This window comes from Rhamphochromis sp. 'chilingali' (genome assembly GCF_963969265.1).
Source record: "Rhamphochromis sp. 'chilingali' genome assembly, chromosome: 18".
NCBI classification, from domain to species: Eukaryota; Metazoa; Chordata; class Actinopteri; order Cichliformes; family Cichlidae; genus Rhamphochromis; species Rhamphochromis sp. 'chilingali'.
Window position 1 is genome coordinate 6,401,241 of NC_137945.1, and position 20,977 is coordinate 6,422,217.

The 20,977-nt window shown below is 42.0% G+C and overlaps 2 protein-coding genes across 3 annotated transcripts in view; both read right to left on the reverse strand.

Annotated features, from left to right (window-relative positions):
* LOC308385445 (uncharacterized protein) overlaps positions 1–20,977 on the reverse strand; it is a 227,905-nt gene that overhangs the window by 89,541 nt on the left and 117,387 nt on the right. The window lies entirely within an intron of this gene.
* Positions 6,430–20,943, reverse strand: LOC308385451 (uncharacterized protein). 2 transcript variants are annotated; one of them, XM_080864359.1, is made up of 4 exons: positions 20,825–20,943; positions 17,969–18,074; positions 7,882–8,646; positions 6,430–7,553 (listed from the first exon to the last, which is right to left on the reverse strand). In XM_080864359.1, the coding sequence occupies exons 2-4, from the start codon at positions 17,984–17,986 to the stop codon at positions 6,864–6,866; spliced, it is 1,473 nt and encodes a 490-aa protein (XP_080720485.1). In that variant the 5' UTR covers positions 17,987–18,074; positions 20,825–20,943; the 3' UTR covers positions 6,430–6,863. The 2 variants fall into 2 exon arrangements, with proteins under 2 accessions (XP_080720485.1, XP_080720484.1); XM_080864358.1 differs by having other exon boundaries at positions 6,430–7,556.

The following is a 20,977-nucleotide window of genomic DNA, read 5'->3' on the forward strand; positions in this document are numbered from 1 at the left end:
TAGGTCATCTGGACCCGAGAGACCGTCATCAGGTGGCAGATTACAATTAGTTGATCTCTGACAGTGACCAAATGACACCACTGAGCAATTATGCTCCAACTGTTGCCTAGGACTGGCAACTTTGTCGGTTTGTGAACCACAGTTCACTCTTTTGAAAACAGATCGATTTTGCTTTGAGTTTGCTTTCAAACAGTGAGCAATCAGGTGGCCAGGTTTGTGGCAGAAGAAACAGAGCTTTGTTTTGGCTCTTGAAACCACGCCTGTATTGACTTTGTTAGCTGGCACACTCCTAACTCCCAAGACTGACTGTTTCTGTTTGTAGGCCCCACAATCTGCTATTAAATGGCCAAACTTTAAACAGAAAAAACACTTTCTTTTTGCCTTGGAATGGGACACAAGTACCTCACCCTTTGGGTACTGTCTAGCTGGCACATCACTAACCTTCACTAGGTCATCGCGTCGGTCGTGCTTAATGACACTGGTTTTATGGATGAGGGCAAACTCATCAGCCAGTGTTGCAGCATGCTGTAATGAGGAAACCTTCTGTTCACTGAGGTATACTGCAATCTGCTCGGAGATGCAGTTCTTAAATTCCTCCACCAGCATTAATTCACGCATCGACGCCAGGTCAGTAGCTTCGCTGGACACACACCACCGATCAAAAAGCACACTTTTCTTCCTTGCAAAATCTCGGTAGGATTGACCCTGCACCTTTTTCAGCCCCCGAAATCGCTGCTTATAAGCTTCTGGGACTAGCTCGTAAGCTAGCAGGATGGCACTTTTCAGCTTGTCATAATTCAGACTGTCCTGAGCTGACAATGAGGAACAAACTTCTTGAGCCTTACCCGCCAGCTTACATTGGAGCAAAATGGCCCACGAATCCCGTGGCCAGTGCAAGGCCGTGGCTATTCGTTCAAACGACTCGAAGTAGCTATCGACCTCAGTGTCACGGAACATCGGAACCAGACGACTGTTTTTCCCTACGTCAAACGAGGTGTCGGCCTGACGAATGGAGGCAGTCGGAGGAAGGGAAACCTGCCGGAGTTCCAGCTGTCGCAACCTCACAGCTGTCTCTGCCTCCACCTCCACCTTCATCAGCTCAACCTCCCTAGCCCTAGCCAGTTCCGCGTCCAAACGCCTAAGCTCTAGCTCCCTTTTCAGCTGGAACTCTCTCTCACGCTGCTCCTTCTCCAGCTGGAGACGAGCCAGACGGACACGGAGCTTAGCATCCAGCTTCGAGCCTTCACTTGATTCAATGGAGAGGGGTTCGAAGCGAGGCACTGTCATGGGTTTGTCCTCAGGCAGCCCCTGATCAACAGGTGTCGACACCAATGGACCTACAGCTTGAGCTGGCGCCTGCAGAACGGGCTGAGACGCTGCACCACGCTCACCCTTAAACACTGCAATATCAAAGGTAGCCATTGACTCTAAAACAAAAACTACCTGAGGCTAACAATAACAACAAAGAAGCACCACCTCCAATACACAAATGAGAAACAGGCGGGAAAAGTGTGGCCACAGGTTAACCAATAAATAAAAATACCGCCAACCCTCTCCCCAGACCTGCCTACTAAAATCTTAGCCTAGTTAGCTTCTGGAGTGTACCAGGCTCGAGGCAACTTTAAAGGCTAAGCGTCAAGTGCACAAAGCACCGACAAGCCTACCCCCGACAGGGAACTAATCCCCACCCGGGATTACTCCGAAAATAATAAAGGAAAAATAAAAAATGAATGCCTGAAGGAGGAGCTTACGCTCAGCTAGACACTCCCCTTTGCTAACTGGAGAGAGAGCGCAGCAGATACAATACAACTAAACAAGCCACCGGCAAACAACTCACTAAAACTCAATTGCTGTTCCTTCCAGTCATATCCCGGACGAGCCCCCACTTTGTTACGTTCCCCCCGAAGGGGTCTAGGCATGTGAGTGAGGGGACCAGTAACAAATGAGTCCAGAACAGAATGAAAGGAAAACAGACCAGTGTTTTCAGTAAATAAAATAGTCTTTATTATAGATCATCTTAACATAAAGAGCCGGCAACGCCGTTTTACCAATAACACTTGGAAAAAGAGAAAAAGGGTTGCAACAACAAAGAACACAATAACCAAACAAAAACTCCACACCACGAGGAGGTACTTCCAGGGGCCCACAAGCTCACCCTGTCACTAACAGCAGCTGGCTTTACTGCTGCCAAGGCCCACAAGCCCACACTACTCACGCAAAGCAGCTATGCTGTTTCCACAACTCCACACTTTGAGCAGGCAAGGCTCACAAGCCCACACTACTCACGCAAAGCAGCTATGCTGTTTCCACAACTCCACACTTTGAGCAGGTTAACCACACACAATGCAGAGACACCAGAGAACACCCCACCCTGTTCACAGTTCATCCCCAGCTTATATGACCTCCGAGAGGTGATTGCTGACTGGGCCCAGGTGGTAAATGAGTCCAATGAGCAGCAGCTGTGTCCTGGGGAGAGAGAAGAGCAAGAGAGAGACGGGGGGTGGAGCAAAAGAGGAGGAGGCGGAGAAAAACACCACGCCCACACAAGGGCAGTATCAGGAGGCCCAGCTAGGGCCGTAACAATAATTATAATAACAGTAATAAAAACAAAAGCTCTCAGATCCATCAAACCAAGCAGCAGAGCGAACAACAAGTGAAGATAAAACTTTAACCTTGTAGACTTCATTATGTTCCAGCTGCTCTACAGACGCTGTGACCTCGAACTTAAGCAGGTCGTAAAGTATGTGCAGCTCAATAACTTCATAATTACACCCTGTGGTATTTAGGCAGCAGAACAACTAAGAATAACAACTACAAATAATGTTTTTAGGTTTCTGTTGTACTGCAAGGTTCTGTACAAGAGAAACAAACCAAGAGCAAATATTACGTCTCATTTACACCCGAGCACGAAGAGCCTTCAAAATTTCCATCCATCCATTCGCTTATCCTTTTCAGGGTCGCGGGGGGCGCTGGAGCCTATCCCAGCTGTCATAGGGCGAAAGGCGGGGTACACCCTGGACAGGTCGCCAGTCTGTCGCAGGGCTAACACACAGGGACAGACAACCATTCACACTCACATTCACTCCTAGTGACAATTTGGATTAATCAATTAACCTATCCCCACAAGCTGCATGTCTTTGGACGGTGGGAGGAAGCCGGAGTACCCGGAGAGAACCCACGCAAACACAGGGAGAACATGCAAACTCCACACAGAAAGACCCCAGCCTGATGGTGGAATTGAACTCAGGACCTTTTTGCTGTGCGGCAACAGTGCTAACCACCGTGCCACCGTGCTGCCCGGCCTTCAAAATTTATCAAATTGAATCATCTTTGTTTAGATGCAAGAAGAATCATATAGAAATGAAAAAGTATAAATATAAATCCAGAGCAAAGATATCTTCTAAATCAGCGTTGCACATGTGCAGCTGCTGGGATTCACTTAAGCATTCGGCTCGTCGCTGTTGCAGATTTTTCTCTCGCTGTTCTGGCTCACAGCGCTGCAAGCACAAAAATAAATATCCCCAAAGGTGTGAAAGGGAGCTAATTAGTAAGAGTATTGTTACTCTCCCCAGGAGTAGTCCAGCAGTAGAAATCAGTCCAATGACAAGGTGTGTAACATCTAGCAGGGTGACAGAAAAACCCAGGGTAACTTCCAAGGACCTCAACGTCTCTCTCACATTGCGTTTTTTAAACATGTTTCCATTTGTCACTTCAGTCTTTACTCTGAAATACAGGAAGAGAAATCATGGCTGAAACAACTTCTCATGAAACCAGGGGTGTGGTCCAACAGTCAGTTTGGTGAGGAAGGTTCCTAACTGAGAGAAGTGACCCAGAAGTATCTGTGTAGCAGCCACAATGAATCAAGATCATGAGCTTTATTAACTGATCAAACTCTATTCTTTCATCTTCTGTATTATTCAGTTTGCATTGGTAATGCCCATTATTGTAATGCTTTTTTAAGATGAGCAAAACTTTATTTTACTTTGGGTTAGCTGGGATAAGTGATGGATGGAGGGAATTCTACTTCAGTCACAGAAATCCTAAACAGGAAGGAGGAGCAGAGTTACAGTGGATCACTATCCAGCAGGGAAACAAGATTTATTTCAATTTCTTGGCCATGAGTGAGATTTACTAAGTGGGCAAATTAGGGTGATGATACCGTTCCAGAGTGATCTATTAATAGTGCACCAATTTACATTCAGAGATGCATGCAGCCAGTTCATTTCAGTATTAAACGGCTTTCTACCAACAGCAGCACAAAAACAGCAGATTTGATCATGGAGACACTGAATCTGCTAAACTAATTAAAACATTGTAAGTTCAGGGCCCTATTTCAGGAAGCCGGTTTACTCTGAGTAAGTATACCCTGAGTTAACAAAAACTCTGGGTTTTCGGTTTCACAAAGCGAGTTTAGATTAATCCTGAGTGAGTTACTATGACGACACACTTCGTGAAGCTAACCTGCCCCCTAGCAGGTTTACTTCAACTAACCCTGACCTTCTCCGCCTCTTTGTCGGAAACCTGACTGTAGGAAGTGTCAGACATGGCGTGCTCCTTCCTTGAAGAGCCAGTAGATCGTGAAGCCCAAATTCTCCGCAGAGCTCTCCGCCGGGAGAGAGTGATTAGAGCGCGTTTGGACATTTTATCATTTCCTGATGAGCTTCTGTGTGAACGTTATCGTTTGTCAGCACAATCTATAATTTATTTGAATAACATCCTCAGGCTTAATATTGCTCATGTGACACATCGCGGACATTCTCTCAGTTCATTACATATTATTTGTATTGCACTTCGGTTTTTTGCAAACGGGAGCTTTCTGTATAATATTGGTGACGCTGAGCACGTTTCCAAGGCTACCGTCTGTCGCGCAGTCAGGAATGTTACAGTTGCACTGAAACGTCTCCTGTACTCGTTTGTGGTGTTCCCCGGTCATAGACCCACAAGATTTATCAAAGAGGGATTCCACAAAATTGCAGGTAGCAGGATGAACAAAACTTAATTCATGATGTGGTGATATTTGAACTACTACTTAAATTTTACATTTATTTTCACGGTTCCCAGGTGTGATTGGCTGTACAGATGGCACTCACATTCCAATCATTGCTCCTTCAGTAAATGAAGGAGACTATGTGAACAGGAAGTCTTTCCACAGCATTAATGTACAGGTACATAGTTCCCTGTAGCATTTCAAACTAACAAATTATTTCATTATAGTAATGGATGCAAATTTATGTTCTCTGCACTGTGAAGATCATATGTGATGCTGCCAACATTATCACAAATGTGGAAGCCAAGTGGCCAGGCTCTGTGAGTGGTGGTGGTGGAGGACCCCCACCTGTTTTTCGGGCCTCCGCTTTTTTTCTAGTGGCCATAACGGGTCACATTTGAGCATACAGAGTAAGCAAATATGTACTTGTAATGTGCTCAGATAATTTCAATAAGTGCTTACAGAAAGAAAATTAATGTAGCCTCTAACTGCAATTGATTTACATCGGACAAACAGACCAAGCACTATGGCTCATAATACAATTACACCTTACCTGTTTGGACTATATTTTTATATTTCATTTTTACTTGCTGCCAGGAACGTTTGGGGCCTGTTGGGTTGCACCTGCGCTCACATCACGTCACAAAATAAAATGTATAAAATAAAAAATGACATATAATAAATAACGTGTTAAATGGGTGGAAATCCCTAGATCAATGTTTAAATTAACACTCACGCATTGATTCTGTCGGCTATGTTTGGCCATGCATGCTCCCTTTCTTTTGCAGCTGAGGCTGTGTTACTTTTTTTCTGCAAAATTTGCATGTTATCGGCATATGCTGCCATCAGAATTTCGGCCTCAAGCGCTGTAAAATACATTGACCTCGCCTTCTTTCCCTCCGTCTCCATGGTGACTCGCTTAATCTGTGCTCCAATAATCAGGGCTTTATGTATCCTCGTGCGCGCGCTTAACTTGGGGTTAAAGGAACTCCGCGTTGATTGAACTACTTGTTATCAGCCTTTCTGAAACCGAATATTCCGAGTTGGACAGTTCGGGGTTACTCAACCCTGAGTATCGTTTTTCACTCTGAGTTTTCTAAACCGGCTTCCTGAAATAGGGCCCAGGTCTTCAGTTTACGTTTCTTTGTGAAAACAGCACAGCAAAGGAGACTCAGTGAAGTTTTGATATAAGGGATAAATCTTCTGACCAAACCTGCTGGGACTGTGTGAGGTCCTGAGGCTAAGAGTAAGGATTTATCCACAGGAGAGCTGCGTTCTTACAAACCATCCCACTGTGTAAACCTGACATCTGTGGAACAGCTGAGCTGTATGATGTGTACAAGGACACAAAACACTATTTACCATCAGATCCCGAGCCCTCCATGTGTTAATCAAGACACTGCTGCTGTGCTACATCCATAAATAATGAATAAATTAGGAGCTGAAGCTAAAAGGACAGTTTATTTGTACCATCTTCATGTCAACACATTCAAGAACATCACAGATGAAAGAAACATTAAAAACTTCCACACTACATAAAGGAAGAAACTATTTTTCTTGCTTTATGTAGAAAAACAAAAACATCAAACACCTCCAAGACTCTTCGAAAGAACTGAAAACCTTTATTCTCATGGTCCAATCATGAGTAACTCCCCGATGAAGCCTTGTGTGCTAAAACATGTCAGAGTTTAAAGGTTAAACATGAGTTTCCAAAACGTTTTGCTGGAGAACAATGAACTATTTGACTGAGTTTCAATTATTTACAGACGAGCAAAACCAGGACAGAGAAAAAAGGACAAAACTGACTCAGTAAAACGACAGAAAATAAGATCCCATGTAAATCTGTATTATGTAGAAGTTCAGCCCAGCAACCAGTTCAGTTCAACACAAGTTTAAATGATTCTATCTGAACTCTGCGGAGCCTGATCTCAAGCTTTTTGAGTCTGACACTGAAACCAGAGGATCTTTCTGTCTCTTCAGGTTCACTGTGATCCAGTGATGAGAGTGATTTCAGCCCTGAGTGATCATGCTGATGTTTGCACAGAGCAGACAATGAGGTGAATGTTTGGGCACATTGGTAACAGTGAAACAGTTTATTAGTAACGTGGGATCGTTTGTGTTCGGAGTATGAACTGAGATTCCTGAAGCTCTTGTCACACTGGTCACAGCTGTAGTTTCCTTCCACGTGTGTACGTTCATGCTTGTTACGACTATTTGAATGTGAGAAGCTTTTGTCACAGTGTCTGCACTTGTATGGTTTCTCTCCTGTGTGGACTCGTTTGTGTGATTTAAGCTCACATGCAGTGGTGAAGGATGACCCACACTGATCACAGAGGTGCTTTTTAACCCCACTGTGAATCAGTTCATGTTGTTTTAAGTGATGCGATGTGGGGAAGCCTCTCCCACATTCTTTGCAGTATTTCAGTTTGTCTCCAGTGTGTCTACGTTGATGTCTTTTTAGGGTCTTTTGCTGACTGAAAGTTTTTCCACAAAGGTCACAACGAAAGTCTTTCCCACCACCACGGTGATGACAGGGTTGAGAACTGGATCCATCTGTGTCGCTCTGCTTCTAAACAAAGACACAAAGACAGTGTAAGTCAGTCCTTCAACACTTTTATCCTGAACGTCGCCTGAAATAAAGAGCATCTCTGCAGACGTCCAATTACATTTGACTGTTTCAGTTAACACACTCAGTTTACTGGGCTGCAATAACTACAATACTACCACCATAATACTACAGTAATACTAAAATCATAACTGACATGAAAATCTGAATAATCACTCAGAGCTGCTTTTCCATGCAGTAGAATTGCTAACATGCTAACACAGTTTAATGAGCAGAGTTGTTCCAAACAGTCAGGCTAAAATGACAAGATAACAATATAAATACATACCTCACAGCAACTGCGCTTGTAGAGTCTCTTTCTGGTGTGGATCTGTTGGTGTTCTCTCAGGTGACGTGGAGCTTTAAAAGTCTTCTCACACAGGTCACATTTATAAGGTCTCTCCTCAGTGTGGGTAAACATGTGTTGTTTTAACTGTGTGTCTGTTATAAATTCTTTGCCACACTGTTCACAGCAGTACACAACATGTCTCGTGTGAATGCGTAGGTGTATATTTCGGTGCCCTCTCTGGCTGAAAGTTTTTCCACAGATGTCACAGCTGTATGCCTTAATTCCAGAGTGGGTAACTAGATGCCTCTGTAAGTTGCTACTGTGAGTAAAAGCTCTGCCACACTGATCACAGATGTACGCTTTAACTCCACTGTGGATGAGTTGGTGTTGTTTTAGGGAATCCTTCCAGGAAAAAGACTTTCCACACAAGTCACAGCTGAACGGTCTCTCTCCAGTGTGGATGACCTGATGATGTTTTAGGTCATCCTTCCCAGTAAAATCCTTCCCACACTCGTCACAGCTGTATGCCTTAATTCCAGAGTGGGTAAGTAGATGCCTCTGTAAGCTGCTACTGCGAGTAAAAGCTCTGCCACACTGATCACAGCTGTATGCTTTAACTCCACTGTGGATGACCAGATGACGTTTTAGTTCATTCTTCCTAGCAAAATCCTTCCCACACTCGTCACAGGTGTATGTTTTCTCTTTCTTTCTTCTGTGAGGTTTGTCGGCCTCCTGAGAGCGCTGACTTCTCGCTCCATGTTGGTCCTGCAGTGACAGAGATACAATACAAATACAATCACATAAAATATTATACAATTAAGTGGATTCAAAATATCCACATAATTGCAGGTTTTTAAACATATTACACACAAAGTCAACTACAACCCCTGAAATTGCCTTATTACTCGATGCTGAGAAGGCATTTGACCGGGTGGAGTGGGATTATCTGTTTTGTACTCTACATAAATTTGGATTTGGCCCTAATTTCATTTCATGGATTCAGTTACTTTACTCCTCACCTATGGCACGTGTTAGAACAAATTCGTTATTCTCTTCTTATTTCCCACTTCTCCGTGGTACAAGACAAGGTTGTCCCTTATCCCCTCTTCTTTTTGCATTATCAATTGAACCACTGGCGATTAAACTGCGAGCTGACAGTTGCATTAAGGGCATCTTCAGAGGTGACCAGGAGCACAAAATATCCTTATATGCTGACGACCTACTGCTGTATATGTCAGAGTCTTTATGCTCTCTTCCCCGTGCTCTTGCCATTTTTGAATGTTTTGGTAATATTTCAGGTTACAAGTTGAACCTGCATAAAAGTGAACTTCTCTGTGTCAACTCTATAGCCAGGAAGATTTCGTTTTCAGATTTTCAATTTAACGTTAAATCAAGGTATGTGACCTATCTGGGGGTTAAGGTTACCCACTCATACAAAGGTCTATATGAAAGAAACTTTGTCCCGCTGCTTAAGAATACTGAGACAGATCTTCAGAGATGGAACAATTTACCACTGTCATTAATTGGTCGCATCAATTCTATCAAAATGAACATACTACCCAAGTTCCTTTATTTATTTCAATGTATCCCATGCTACTTACCCAATAAGTATTTTATAACACTGAATAAGCATATCTCTGCATTTATTTGGAATGGCAAAAGTCCACGAATTCGTAAAGATTTCATGCAGAGGACTAGGCCAATGGGTGCTGCACACATTACTGAAGCACTTGGAACACAGGAACACCTATGCACGGCTCCTCTTTGTAGACTACAGCTCGGCTTTTAATACCATCCGGCTATACAAACTCCGTCCCAAACTCCACCAACTGGGACTTAACTCCTCTCTGTGCAACTGGATTGTGGACTTCCTCACTAACCGTAGACAGAGTGTCAGAGTGGGTAAGAACACCTCTTCCACCCTTGTGGTCAACACCGGTGCCCCTCAGGGGTGTGTTCTGAGCCCTCTGCTATACACTCTCTTCACCCATGACTGTATTTCCTCCTGCGCGTCCAATCTCATTGTTAAGTTTGCAGATGACACTACAGTGCTCGGACTTATATCCAACAATGATGAGACAAACTATAGGACAGAGGTGCAACAACTAGAGTCATGGTGCCACGACAATAACTTGGTCTTAAACACCAAAAAGACCAAGGAGATCATTGTAGATTTCCGGAAGAGGGGCCATAACAACCATCTGCCTCTCTTCATTGGCAGTGAGGCGGTGGAGAGGGTGAGCAGTTTTAAATTCTTGGGGGTAACTGTGACCGAGGACCTGTCCTGGGGCAACCATATCACCTCAGTTGTACGGAAGGCCCAACAGCGCCTCTACTACCTGAGGAGACTGCGGAGCGCACACATTCCCAGATCTCTGATGTTGAACTTCTACAACTGTGCCATCAGCAGCGTTCTGACGTATGGATTTCTAGTGTGGTTCCCCAGCTGCACCAAGGCCGATCAGCAAGCACTCCAGCGGGTGGTGAAAGAAGCTGGCAGAATTATTGGAACAAGTCTGCCAGAGATCAGTAATATCTTCCCCACTCGCTGTCTGAGGAGGGTGCACAGTATCCTGCGGGACCAACATCACCCTGCGTGCCACCTTTTCCATCTGCTGCCCTCAGGGAGAAGGTACAGGTCTATACAGGCCAGAACATCCAGACTGGCCAACAGCCTGTATCCACAGGCTGTGAGGCTCCTGAACTCTCTGCCCCCCTCTCACGGACAATAACCATATCCAACTTCTTAATAGCAATGAACTGGTCTGCATTGGTGCATCATATCTTTATTCTCTTCCCCCTCCTGCCCCCCCCCCCCCCCTCTTTCTTAAATAGATAACTATCATATCTGATATCATATCTCACAGTACAATAATATTGAATGGGTTGCATTGTTGTATTTTGTCATGTTTCTCAGGTCTTTGTCTGAATTTCTACGAACATTATTGCTAAGGATTGTCTTATTGCATTGGAGTCACACTGGGTTAAATATGTACACTTGGGTTTTAAGGGGTATTTATTATTTTCTTCTTTTTTTGGGGTTGTATGGAAGCCCCAAACGCAATTTCATTGTTCTTGACAATGACAATAAATAAATAAATAAATAAATAAAATATATAAAGATTAGCCTTGCCAAACTTTCAGTCTTATAATTGGGCAGCAAATATTCGTAATATGCTGTACTGGATGAGTAATGTTACTACAGAGACTCCAGCTTGGCTCCAAATTGAGTCATCCAGTTGTGGCAAAATTTGCCTATCAGCTTTGTTGAGTTCAGCTCTCCCATTAGAACTCTACACCTATAAATGTAACCCTTTGTTGTATGACTCGCTCAGAATCTGGGTGCAATGTAGGAAAAGGTTGGGGTTACACTTAATGTCAATTAAAGCACCTATCTGCTCTAATCATATGTTCCCACCCTCCATGATGGATTCTGCCTTTAAAATATGGGAAAGTAATGGCCTTAGAAATATCAAAGACCTTTTTGTAGATGGGATTTTTGCCTCATTCACGCAGCTCCTGAAGCAGTTTAATGTTCCTCGGCAACATTTTTTTCGTTATCTACAAATTCGTCACTTTGTAAAGAGTCGATTTCCTTCATTTCCGGAACTACCTGAGGAAACTTCTTTGGATAAAATTATCAATATAAACGTTCATAAGAGAGGGGCGATTAAAGAAATCTATGCTATATTATCAGATCTTCAATCTCCTTCTCTCTTCATCCTTAAAGCACAGTGGGAGAAAGACCTTGGGATGACTATAACAGATGAACTCTGGCAATCTTTTCTCCAGAGGGTACACTCTTCTTCGATATGTGCCAGGCATGGGCTCCTGCAATTCAAGGTCCTACACCGATTACATATCTCCAAGGAAAAGTTAGCAAAGTTCTATCCAGGAGCTGACCCTCTGTGTAACAGATGTAAAGCAGAAACAGGTTCGCTCCTTCATACCTTTTGGACTGGCCCCAATCTTCATAACTATTGGGTGTCTATATTTAACACTCTGTCAGAGATGTATAACGTTAAATATGATCCTTCTGCTCTAACAGCTATCTTTGGGGTGATACCTCAAGACTTCACTTTGCCAAAACACTATTCGAATTCTATTGCCTTTGCTTCACTTATCGCAAGGCGCCTTATACTTTTAAAATGGAAGCAGGAAGCTCCTCCCACACATGAACAGTGGCTTGCAGAGCTCATGAGGTTTTTACATTTAGAAAAGATGAGATATACACTGGCAGGTTCAACCACCAAATTTCTTAAGGCATGGCAGCCATTCCTGATGTACATGGAAACATTTAAAATGACCACCCTATCATGACCGGATGCCATATCTCTATACCACTATCATAGTTAACTGTACACTGAATGTCCCTTATACATTTTATTTTTATATTTGTTTGTTGTTGTTTGTTTGTTTTTTGTTGTTTTGTAGGGGTTTCTTTGGTTGGTTTGTTTGTTTTCCTTCTCTATTTCTGTTATCTCTCTTACAATATTTACAACAACTAAAAGTTCTGTAAATCGGCTTTTACGTGTTCATTGAAGTTTTGAATAGTTGCTAATAATTCTCTAATTTTATAAGGCAATTTATTCCACTTAAAAGTTGCTCTAAATATAACAGTTTTACAAAAAGTTACTTTTAACTCGAGCATTTACTAAATTGCAGTTTGTTGAAAACTGTGTAATATGATTATGTATTTCATCTGGATACTGCAGCTGAGCAGAAATAAATGTGTGTTTAACAGAATTGCGTTCTTTATAAATACAAGTAAGCCATAGAATATTTTAGCCTGTACAGGAAGCCAAGAAAGTTGATTATGCATTTTATCGATATTAGTATAGCATGAACATCTTAATACTAATCTGGACGCCTTATTCTGGACTAACTGAAGTCTGTGTAGATCTGTCTTATTAGCTGCTGACCAAATGATTGAACAATACTCCAGATGAGACATTACTAGTGCATTAATGACATCTTTCATAACTGAAGAAGTGATACACAAAGAGCATTTCATAGCCATAGCTATGCCTTGTCCCATTTTCTTAATAATAGAGTCGATGTGCTGAGACCATGAAAGGTGGTGATTTATGGTAACTTCTTATGAGCACCTGCAATCGTTCTGGTGCTGTGACATGAAAACAAACACTGACCCAAGACTCTGGCACACAGTTTTGCCTCTTTTGATCATTTTAATGTGTGATTAGTGTACGATCAGGGTGCCTTTCATGTAGGGCTGGGCTATATCATACCGTTCACAGCAATACCGGTATAAATCAAATCAAATCAAAATCAAATCACTTTTATTGTCACATCACATGTGCAGGTACATTGGTGTGACAATAAAAGTGATTTGATTTTGATTTGATATAATGTTGGGCAACGATGAGAAAATGAAATATTACAATAGAATATGGGTAAAACGCGCATGCGCAGTGCCTTTGTTTTCACACACACATGGAGGAAAAAGCATGGCGGCGACGGAGAATGAGAAGGGTGAAAGCGGATCGTTGAATGAAACAGATGAACCAGAATTGGTTTGTAAAAATGCTTCAACTTCAGTGGTGTGGAACTGGTTTAGCTTTCGTCCATCAGATACACAACAAAGCACTATTTGTGGTAGAGCATGCTAGCAGGCCGTCGTTATTACCGTGTTTTTTGGAAAATACGGCACACTTAAAATCAATCCTTTGATTTTTCTGAAAGTCGACGGTGCCCCTTATAATCCTGTGTGTCTTATGTAGGAATTGTTGTTTACCAAACTGTTGTTGGAAGAAGTTGCTGTTGGAGGCTGTTTTGGTACCATTCTTTATTCATGGCTGTGTTTTTGGGCAAAATTGTGAGTGAGCCCACTCCCTTGGATGAGAAGCAACCCCACACATGAATGGTCTCAGGATGCTTTGCTGTTGGCCTGACACAGGACTGATGGTAGCGCTCACCTTTTCTTCTCCAGACAAGACTTTTTCCAGATGCCCCAAACAATCGGAAACAGGCTTCATCCGAGAATATGACTTTGCCCCAGTCCTCAGCAGTCCATTCACCATACTTTCTGTGGAAGATCAATCTGCCCCTGATGTTTTTTTGGGGAGAGAAGGGGCTTCTTGCTGCCCCTCTTGACACCAGGCCGTCTTCCAAGAGTCTTCGCCTCACTGTGCGTGCAGATGCGCTCACACCTGCCTGCTGCCATTCCTGAGCACGCTCTGCACTCCGATCCTGCAGCTGAGCCCTCTTTAGGAGACGATCCTGGTGCTTGCTGGACTTTCTTGGATGTGCTGAAGCCTTCTTATCAAGTATTGAACCTCTTTCCTTGAAGTTCTTGATGATCCAATAAATTGTTGATTTAGATGCAATCTTAGTAGCCACAATATTCTTGCCTGTGAAGCCATTTTTATGCAACGCAATGATAGCTGCACGCGTTTCTTTACAGGTCACCATGGTTTACAATGGAAGAACAATGATTTCAAGCACCACCCTCCTTTTAACATGTCAGGTCTGCCATTCTAACCCAATCAGCCTGACATAGGCTGTATCCCAATTCAGGGTCTGCAGCCTTAAAGGCCGCATTATAAGGCCGATTACGTCACGGTAACAGCGAGGCTGTCCCAATTCAAAGGCTGCTCAAAATGATTTTTTTCATATCACGATATGTTTTTTTCATTTCAGGCGATAACGATATCTATCACGATATAAGCCAAATAACTATATTTGTAAGATTTAAATGTGCCTTTGCTCACAAGTAAAATGTGAAATAATCAGCAGCTTGTTTTTATTTTATATATTTATTTCCCATAATAAGTTCAACAGGGTAGATGTACTTAAGGAACATGAGACTTTTTCAGATAAATAAAGGCAAATATTGCAAACTACACAAAAGGCAGCCGCTAAAGAGTTTAAGTTTCAAAATAGAACAAACGAAACAGACTAAATTGTCAATTCCACTTAGAAACAAAATATTAATTCTTAAAATAAATCTTAGTTTGTTTTACAGAAGAACAGACAAAATTGACTAACTTTTGTCAATATCAAATAAACTGAGAACTAAAAGGAAATTCTCAATCTCTCCTTGTTGTATAGCTGAGCTTTTCAAACAGTTTTAACAGTTACTTTAGTCTGACAAAAGCCAAATGACAAATTAGCGCTTCCAGTCAGAGACTGAGCATGCACCGGTTTATTGTATTTCCAGACTTGCTTTCAGTACAATTTACAGTGAACGCTACTCTGTTTTTGTCAGACTTGAAATAGCCGAAATACCTTCACACTACGGAACTTCTATGGCTTTTCCGTTCGACAATCTCTCCGGCATTGGAACCATCATCTGTTTTCTCTTCGGTCACGCTCTCGGTTGTTTTTTCTCTAGTCTGCACACTCATTTCCTCCATTACCCGGGCGGTACGGTGGCTGGCTGCTTCCCAAACAAATACACATGTGCGGCTTGGCACTTGTGCTGTACGTAACAAGTCACGTGACGTGACGCTGCGGCTGTGATTGGTTCGGCTCTGCACTACTTAATTTGGATTGGCTGTTCTTTTTTTTCTTCTTTTTTCCTTTTTTTAAGAGGACAAGAGCAGCGAGGTCTATCGCAATAGTTTAATTTTTCTATCGAGAAAAAGTTATATCGCAGTACATATCGTTATCGTTTTATCGCCCAGCTCTAGTTTAAAATAACTAATGGTCTGTCCTGAATCAGTCTTATTAGGTAATGTTCAAATAATTGTATCATTCCAGTGTTTTCAGTGTGGGAGAAAGTACTCAGGGCCTTCAAGTTACACACTATGAAAGGCAGAAACAAGTTTAATATTCAGAAACCTAAAGTATGTATCAGCAGCAGGATGGAGCTAAAAATAAATGTTTGTTTCAGTTCTATGAAGGTTTGAGTATTTTGCATTAGTAGTACTGCTGTGTTTGTTGCATCATATTGCTGTAATTGTTTATATGCTTTATATATTCTGTGGTAAGTTGATCTATAGTGTTACATCATATTCTACAAGGATGTTATGTGTTTGGATACTTTCTGCCCAGTTTGACCCATTTAGCAGAAGTCAGCCTGTTTAACCCTTTAAGACCTACCATAGAACCAAGTCCGCCAGAGCTTATATTATATTTTTACATGCTGTGGAGCCATTTTTGGGAGCATTTCAAGTTGCTATACATCAATACAACCATTATAGCCCAGATTTTAATAATATGTATTCATTAAGTGCATAGTAACTACATAAATTGCAAAAAAGTGCAATAAACTACAAAAAAATTGAAAATCGTTTTTGATTTTTTAACATATATTTGTAGTTAGAGAAATTTAAGAGGCTTATCCCTCAAAACTGTAAATACAAAAAAGTTGCACAAAATAGTTTCCCACCACAGGAAATTTATTTTGAGTGTCTTCATAGTTTTATTTTTGAAATACACCAATTTTTATACACTGCAGGAAAAACGAAAATAAATATTATACTGCAAATTTGCAAAAAAGCAGCATATGCATCAAAATAAACTATTTCCAGCAGTGCAATATGAGTCCTAAGCATCCCAGAAACGACACAGAAAGTCATAAAGTCAAAGATAACTTTTAAAAAGAGCAGTATAGGCCCTGAGGCCCTGATCGCAAAAAAGACTACATTTCCGCGAAAATGACGTCACTTCCGGTTTCGGGCAGGTAATGGCGGAAATGCAAAAGTTCGCGCTGACGTCTATTCCAACGTAGGAAGTGTTATGAACAGCTGATCGGATCGGCAAAGCATGTTTCTGGAATATTATGTTTTTGTTCCTGCAAGCGCTTTTTATGCAGTTTTTGCAAAGCTTTATGTGGAAGGAAACCGTGACCTAGGACAAGCTGATGGCATAAGATGTAAGTACAACTCCTCCGGTTTCATATGCAAAAAAAATTTTTGCGCTAGCTTACGTGGTTGCAGTGCTACTGGGATTTAAAAATAGTTACGCATAACAGAGCGTTCCCGCTCCGATCGGCTCTAAAGGGTTATGGCTCTGATATCTATTCTGTATGACTTAAAGCAGTTATGACATGGTCTGATTTTCTCACCCAATAAAGGAATATTTAATATATCAGTCTACTCTTCATTCTATCAGACACAGTTATCACAGCTCGTACATTTGCTTTTTACACAGATATGTAAGCATTGAGCCAAATTTAGTAATGCCAACAAATTAAAGGAACAATATTTGTCTCTTATATATGATACATCTATATATACACTGTCAAAGATACTTGTCTTTGAGTGAAGTGATTAACATAATAACTATACTATTGGCCATATTATAGTTACGTTACCAAAGTGAGATGACTTTAGTCTCATGAACAACATTAGCTAATTGTTATTTACCAGCTAAACTTAAAATGACTGTTCAGTACAGAAATGAAGCCCAACAATCATGTCCAAGAATACCACTTTCCCATCATCTAGATGTTTATACCATATGTCATCTGTAACATGATTTAGAGCTGAGTTGGTAAAATGACCAGCTTGGTTCAGTGAAGAAAAATGTCTGATTGTAACCTGAGGGTTTTTTTTACATTAAGGAAAAGGCACCAAACATCAAACCTATTTAAGCCTAAACAACATGAAAGTAGAGCAGGGCGATATGACCAAAAATATTTATCACGATATACATTTGAAAATTTGTGATAACAATATAACTGACGATGTAATTGACGCGAGACAAAATACTTTACAACTCCACAACTTTATTAGTGCAAAACACCCATCAATATATTTTCACTTAAACAAGCAGCTGTTTTTTTATGTGCATTAAAGTTATATAAAAATTTAACAGTGCAAATGCAAATTGCTTGCTGACAGTTTAACCAAAAGGATTTTCCAGAGGAAATTGGCCGACATTTGCTCCAAGGCATTTGTATTTTCACTGTTAAATTTTTATATAACTTTAATGCACATAAAAAACAGCTGCTTGTTTAAGTGAAAATACATTGATGGGTTTTTTTGCACTGATAAAGTCGTGGAGTTGTAAAGTATTTTGTCTAGTGTCAATTTTATCGTCAGCTATATTGTTATCGCAAATTTTCAAATGTATATCGTGATAAATATTTTTGGTCATATCGCCCTGCTCTGTCTGTCACCTTCTGTGTTGAGCTCATTGTTTCCTCTGTAGTGGCTGAGCTGAGTCCAAGTAGCTGAAAATGTTCCTCTGCTGCTCCGTCAGACTCTTCTCCTCCTGCTGATCAGCTGGGACACAAAACAGATCTTTGTTAGGCTCCACACTGCACTGAAGAGTCAAAGTGTCTCATATGTTCAACAAATTTTTGCTTCCCGAGGTGTGCAAACAGACACAAAAGGTTTGAGCACCGATACCAAATTTAGCAGTATGCAGACCAGTAGCAGGAGAGACTGAGGCCTGTTATTAGAATCAAATGCCCAGTGGGCCGACACAACGATTTGCAGCGTTAAGACAAAGACAGCTGTGTTTTATCCTGGAATACATTTATTTTACATTTTCTTGAAATGTTTTTCATTATAGCACTTTTACCTCCAACTAGGGGTGCAACGATACACAAAATTCACAGTTCAGTTCTGTTCGATACTTTGGTGTCACGGTTCGATATTTTTTCGATACAAAAAAAAAAAATGTTCATGCCTTTTTAATTAGTCATTTATTAACATTATAAATATATATTTTAACTCAAAAGTACAGTTTTTAAATTTAATGTTGATGAAACAACAAAAATAAATAAATAAATCTGATTGAGGAATCACTCATCTTTGGAAAAGAGTTTATTACAGAGAAATGGCTCTTTCCAAAATAAAAGCTATTCTATACGCTTCTTCTGGGCTATACTCCCAGCAGCATATTAAACATATCAGGTCCCCATAAGGAGAATCATGTGCTAACGGCTGCCTAAATGACTCTGGTAACGTTTGTGGCATGTGTGCTTGTTGTTTTTGTCTGCTTCCACTTGTCTTTGCACTAGGATGATGTCGGCATAAATGTGTAGTCATATTCATTGTGTTCCCACTAGTGCTGTCAGCGTTAAACTCGTTAAAATGACGTTAACGCCATAACGCTGCAAATCTCCCTTAACGAGTTACCATGGATCGTGTGCGTGGGGCTGGACGGCATCAACATGTTAACGAGCTAACTGCGATAACGCACTAGTTCCCACCAATTGAGCATTGCGTGGCACATCGGACATACTGTTTTACTTTTGTCCATGACGCGCTTACCATCAGGGTCATGCTTCACATGAACATCACGATAGTTTCAAACGCCAGATCTGAATGAAGGTGGGGGAGGTTCAATTTCGGGTAGCGTTGAGGCAGTTGCCATATTGCAACGAGCTTGGCTTCTGTCTTGCTAGCTTGCGCTGCGCTCAGTGGATCTGCACTCGACAGTGCAGCCCAGGCGGGGTAGTCGAACACAGATCTACTGAGCGCTCAACACAGACAGCATCGTTGGAAGAAAAGTTGATAAAACAAATAAAAGATTTTGTATTGTTCGATACATATGCATACCAAACCGAAAGCACTTTATCGAACGTATTTGTTTGTTTTGTTTTTTTAAAAACACACTCCCTTCACCTCTTCTACATTCTTATGTTTCTCCCAGAGCAGATCTGAGGGGCAGCCCCTCAGTCATACACATATACTTTTAATCTCACCCTTAAGGGGTGGTCCCCAGGAGTTTCACAGCATGGTTTAGAACAGTGGTTCTCAAACTGTGGTACACATACCACTAGTAGTACTTAGTCTCTCTCTGGTGGTACACGGAAAATCTCAATTTTTTTTTTAAAGACTAAACAATATGTAATTGTGGAGGTATGCAAAGATGACACAAGCGTTCCTGGGGCTCTTCTGGGAGAGAGGGTGGACCAGAAAACGTCTCCCCGAGCATGAGTCCTCTATAAAGAGCAGCTTATTGCCAGTGGTTGCGGCCACTCCTGCAAGTGAGTAGTAACCCTTTGCAGCCAGCAACAGTGAATTGGTGAAGCCAGCTGTCGGAGGAAGACTTGAGTGAAGAGGAATCCGCCTTCATCTGTCTCTAGCAAGGACAGTGTGCTCTACATGAGCTCAAGAGCAATACCGTCACCCAGACCCGAGAGAGAGGGGTTTCTCGGTCCGAGGGAGTAGCGCCGTAGACGTGGACAAAATTGTTGGTACCCTTCAGTCAATGAAAGAAGAACTGACCAGGGTGTCACTGCAGTTTGTCACACTGCGCACGCGCAAACACAAATGTCAGCGAAAAAGACGGCACAGCACATGTGTGTGATCTGGACACAAGCGATGGGAGCACAACTTGTAGAACTTTGGAAAGCTCATTCGAGCCTTTTCGATGTGGCCTCACAAAATTATCACGACCACAACAACCGTGAAAATAGTTGGATCTACACTGCTGCTCAATCACAGCTGCCTGATCAATGTTTTTCATTAGCAATTTAGCAAAGTTGATGGTGGTGGTGTGTCTGTGTGAGTGAAAGACAGAGAGGGAGAGCGAGCGACAGAATTTCCGTTATAACCTTCATTTTATGGACGCACAGTGTGAGCACTCAGGTCGCATCAGAGCATCGGGCCGTATAGTGTGAGACCCTGCACCGTGACCTATGAACTTCTAACCCCTGCGAGTCAACGTACAGTTTGAGTAGGAGCTGAATCGCGCGACTGAAAAAAATCGCAGTGTCTGCCCAGCATTAGCCCACGTATACTACGCGATGCACGACGCACGATGAAGGCCAAAATCGGGCCGATCGCCAAAACGGTCGCACGATTCAAAAATCGGCTCAAAATGGGCCAAAAATCACACAGTGTAAGCCCAGCATAAGCCCAGCATTACACACACCCAGCTGTGGTTTCCTGTTTTGCTACACTCTGGAGAGCCTCGCCTTTAACGGTCTTCTCTCACAGAGAGCAACAGAAAGCGTCCTTCAGAAAACTTCGATAAACTCAAGATTGACTGAACAGTTCAAAGTTACCTTGACACTTACCTTTAGATGTGAGAGGTAGTGATGTGTCGAAGCTTCGAAGCGTGTCGAGTAATCTCGGGGGAATTTTTATGAAGCGCGTATCGAGGCTCGCTTTGATTACGTATGCAGTGACGTTCGAGGCCTCGTGGGCAGTCCGTACCACGTGACTGATTC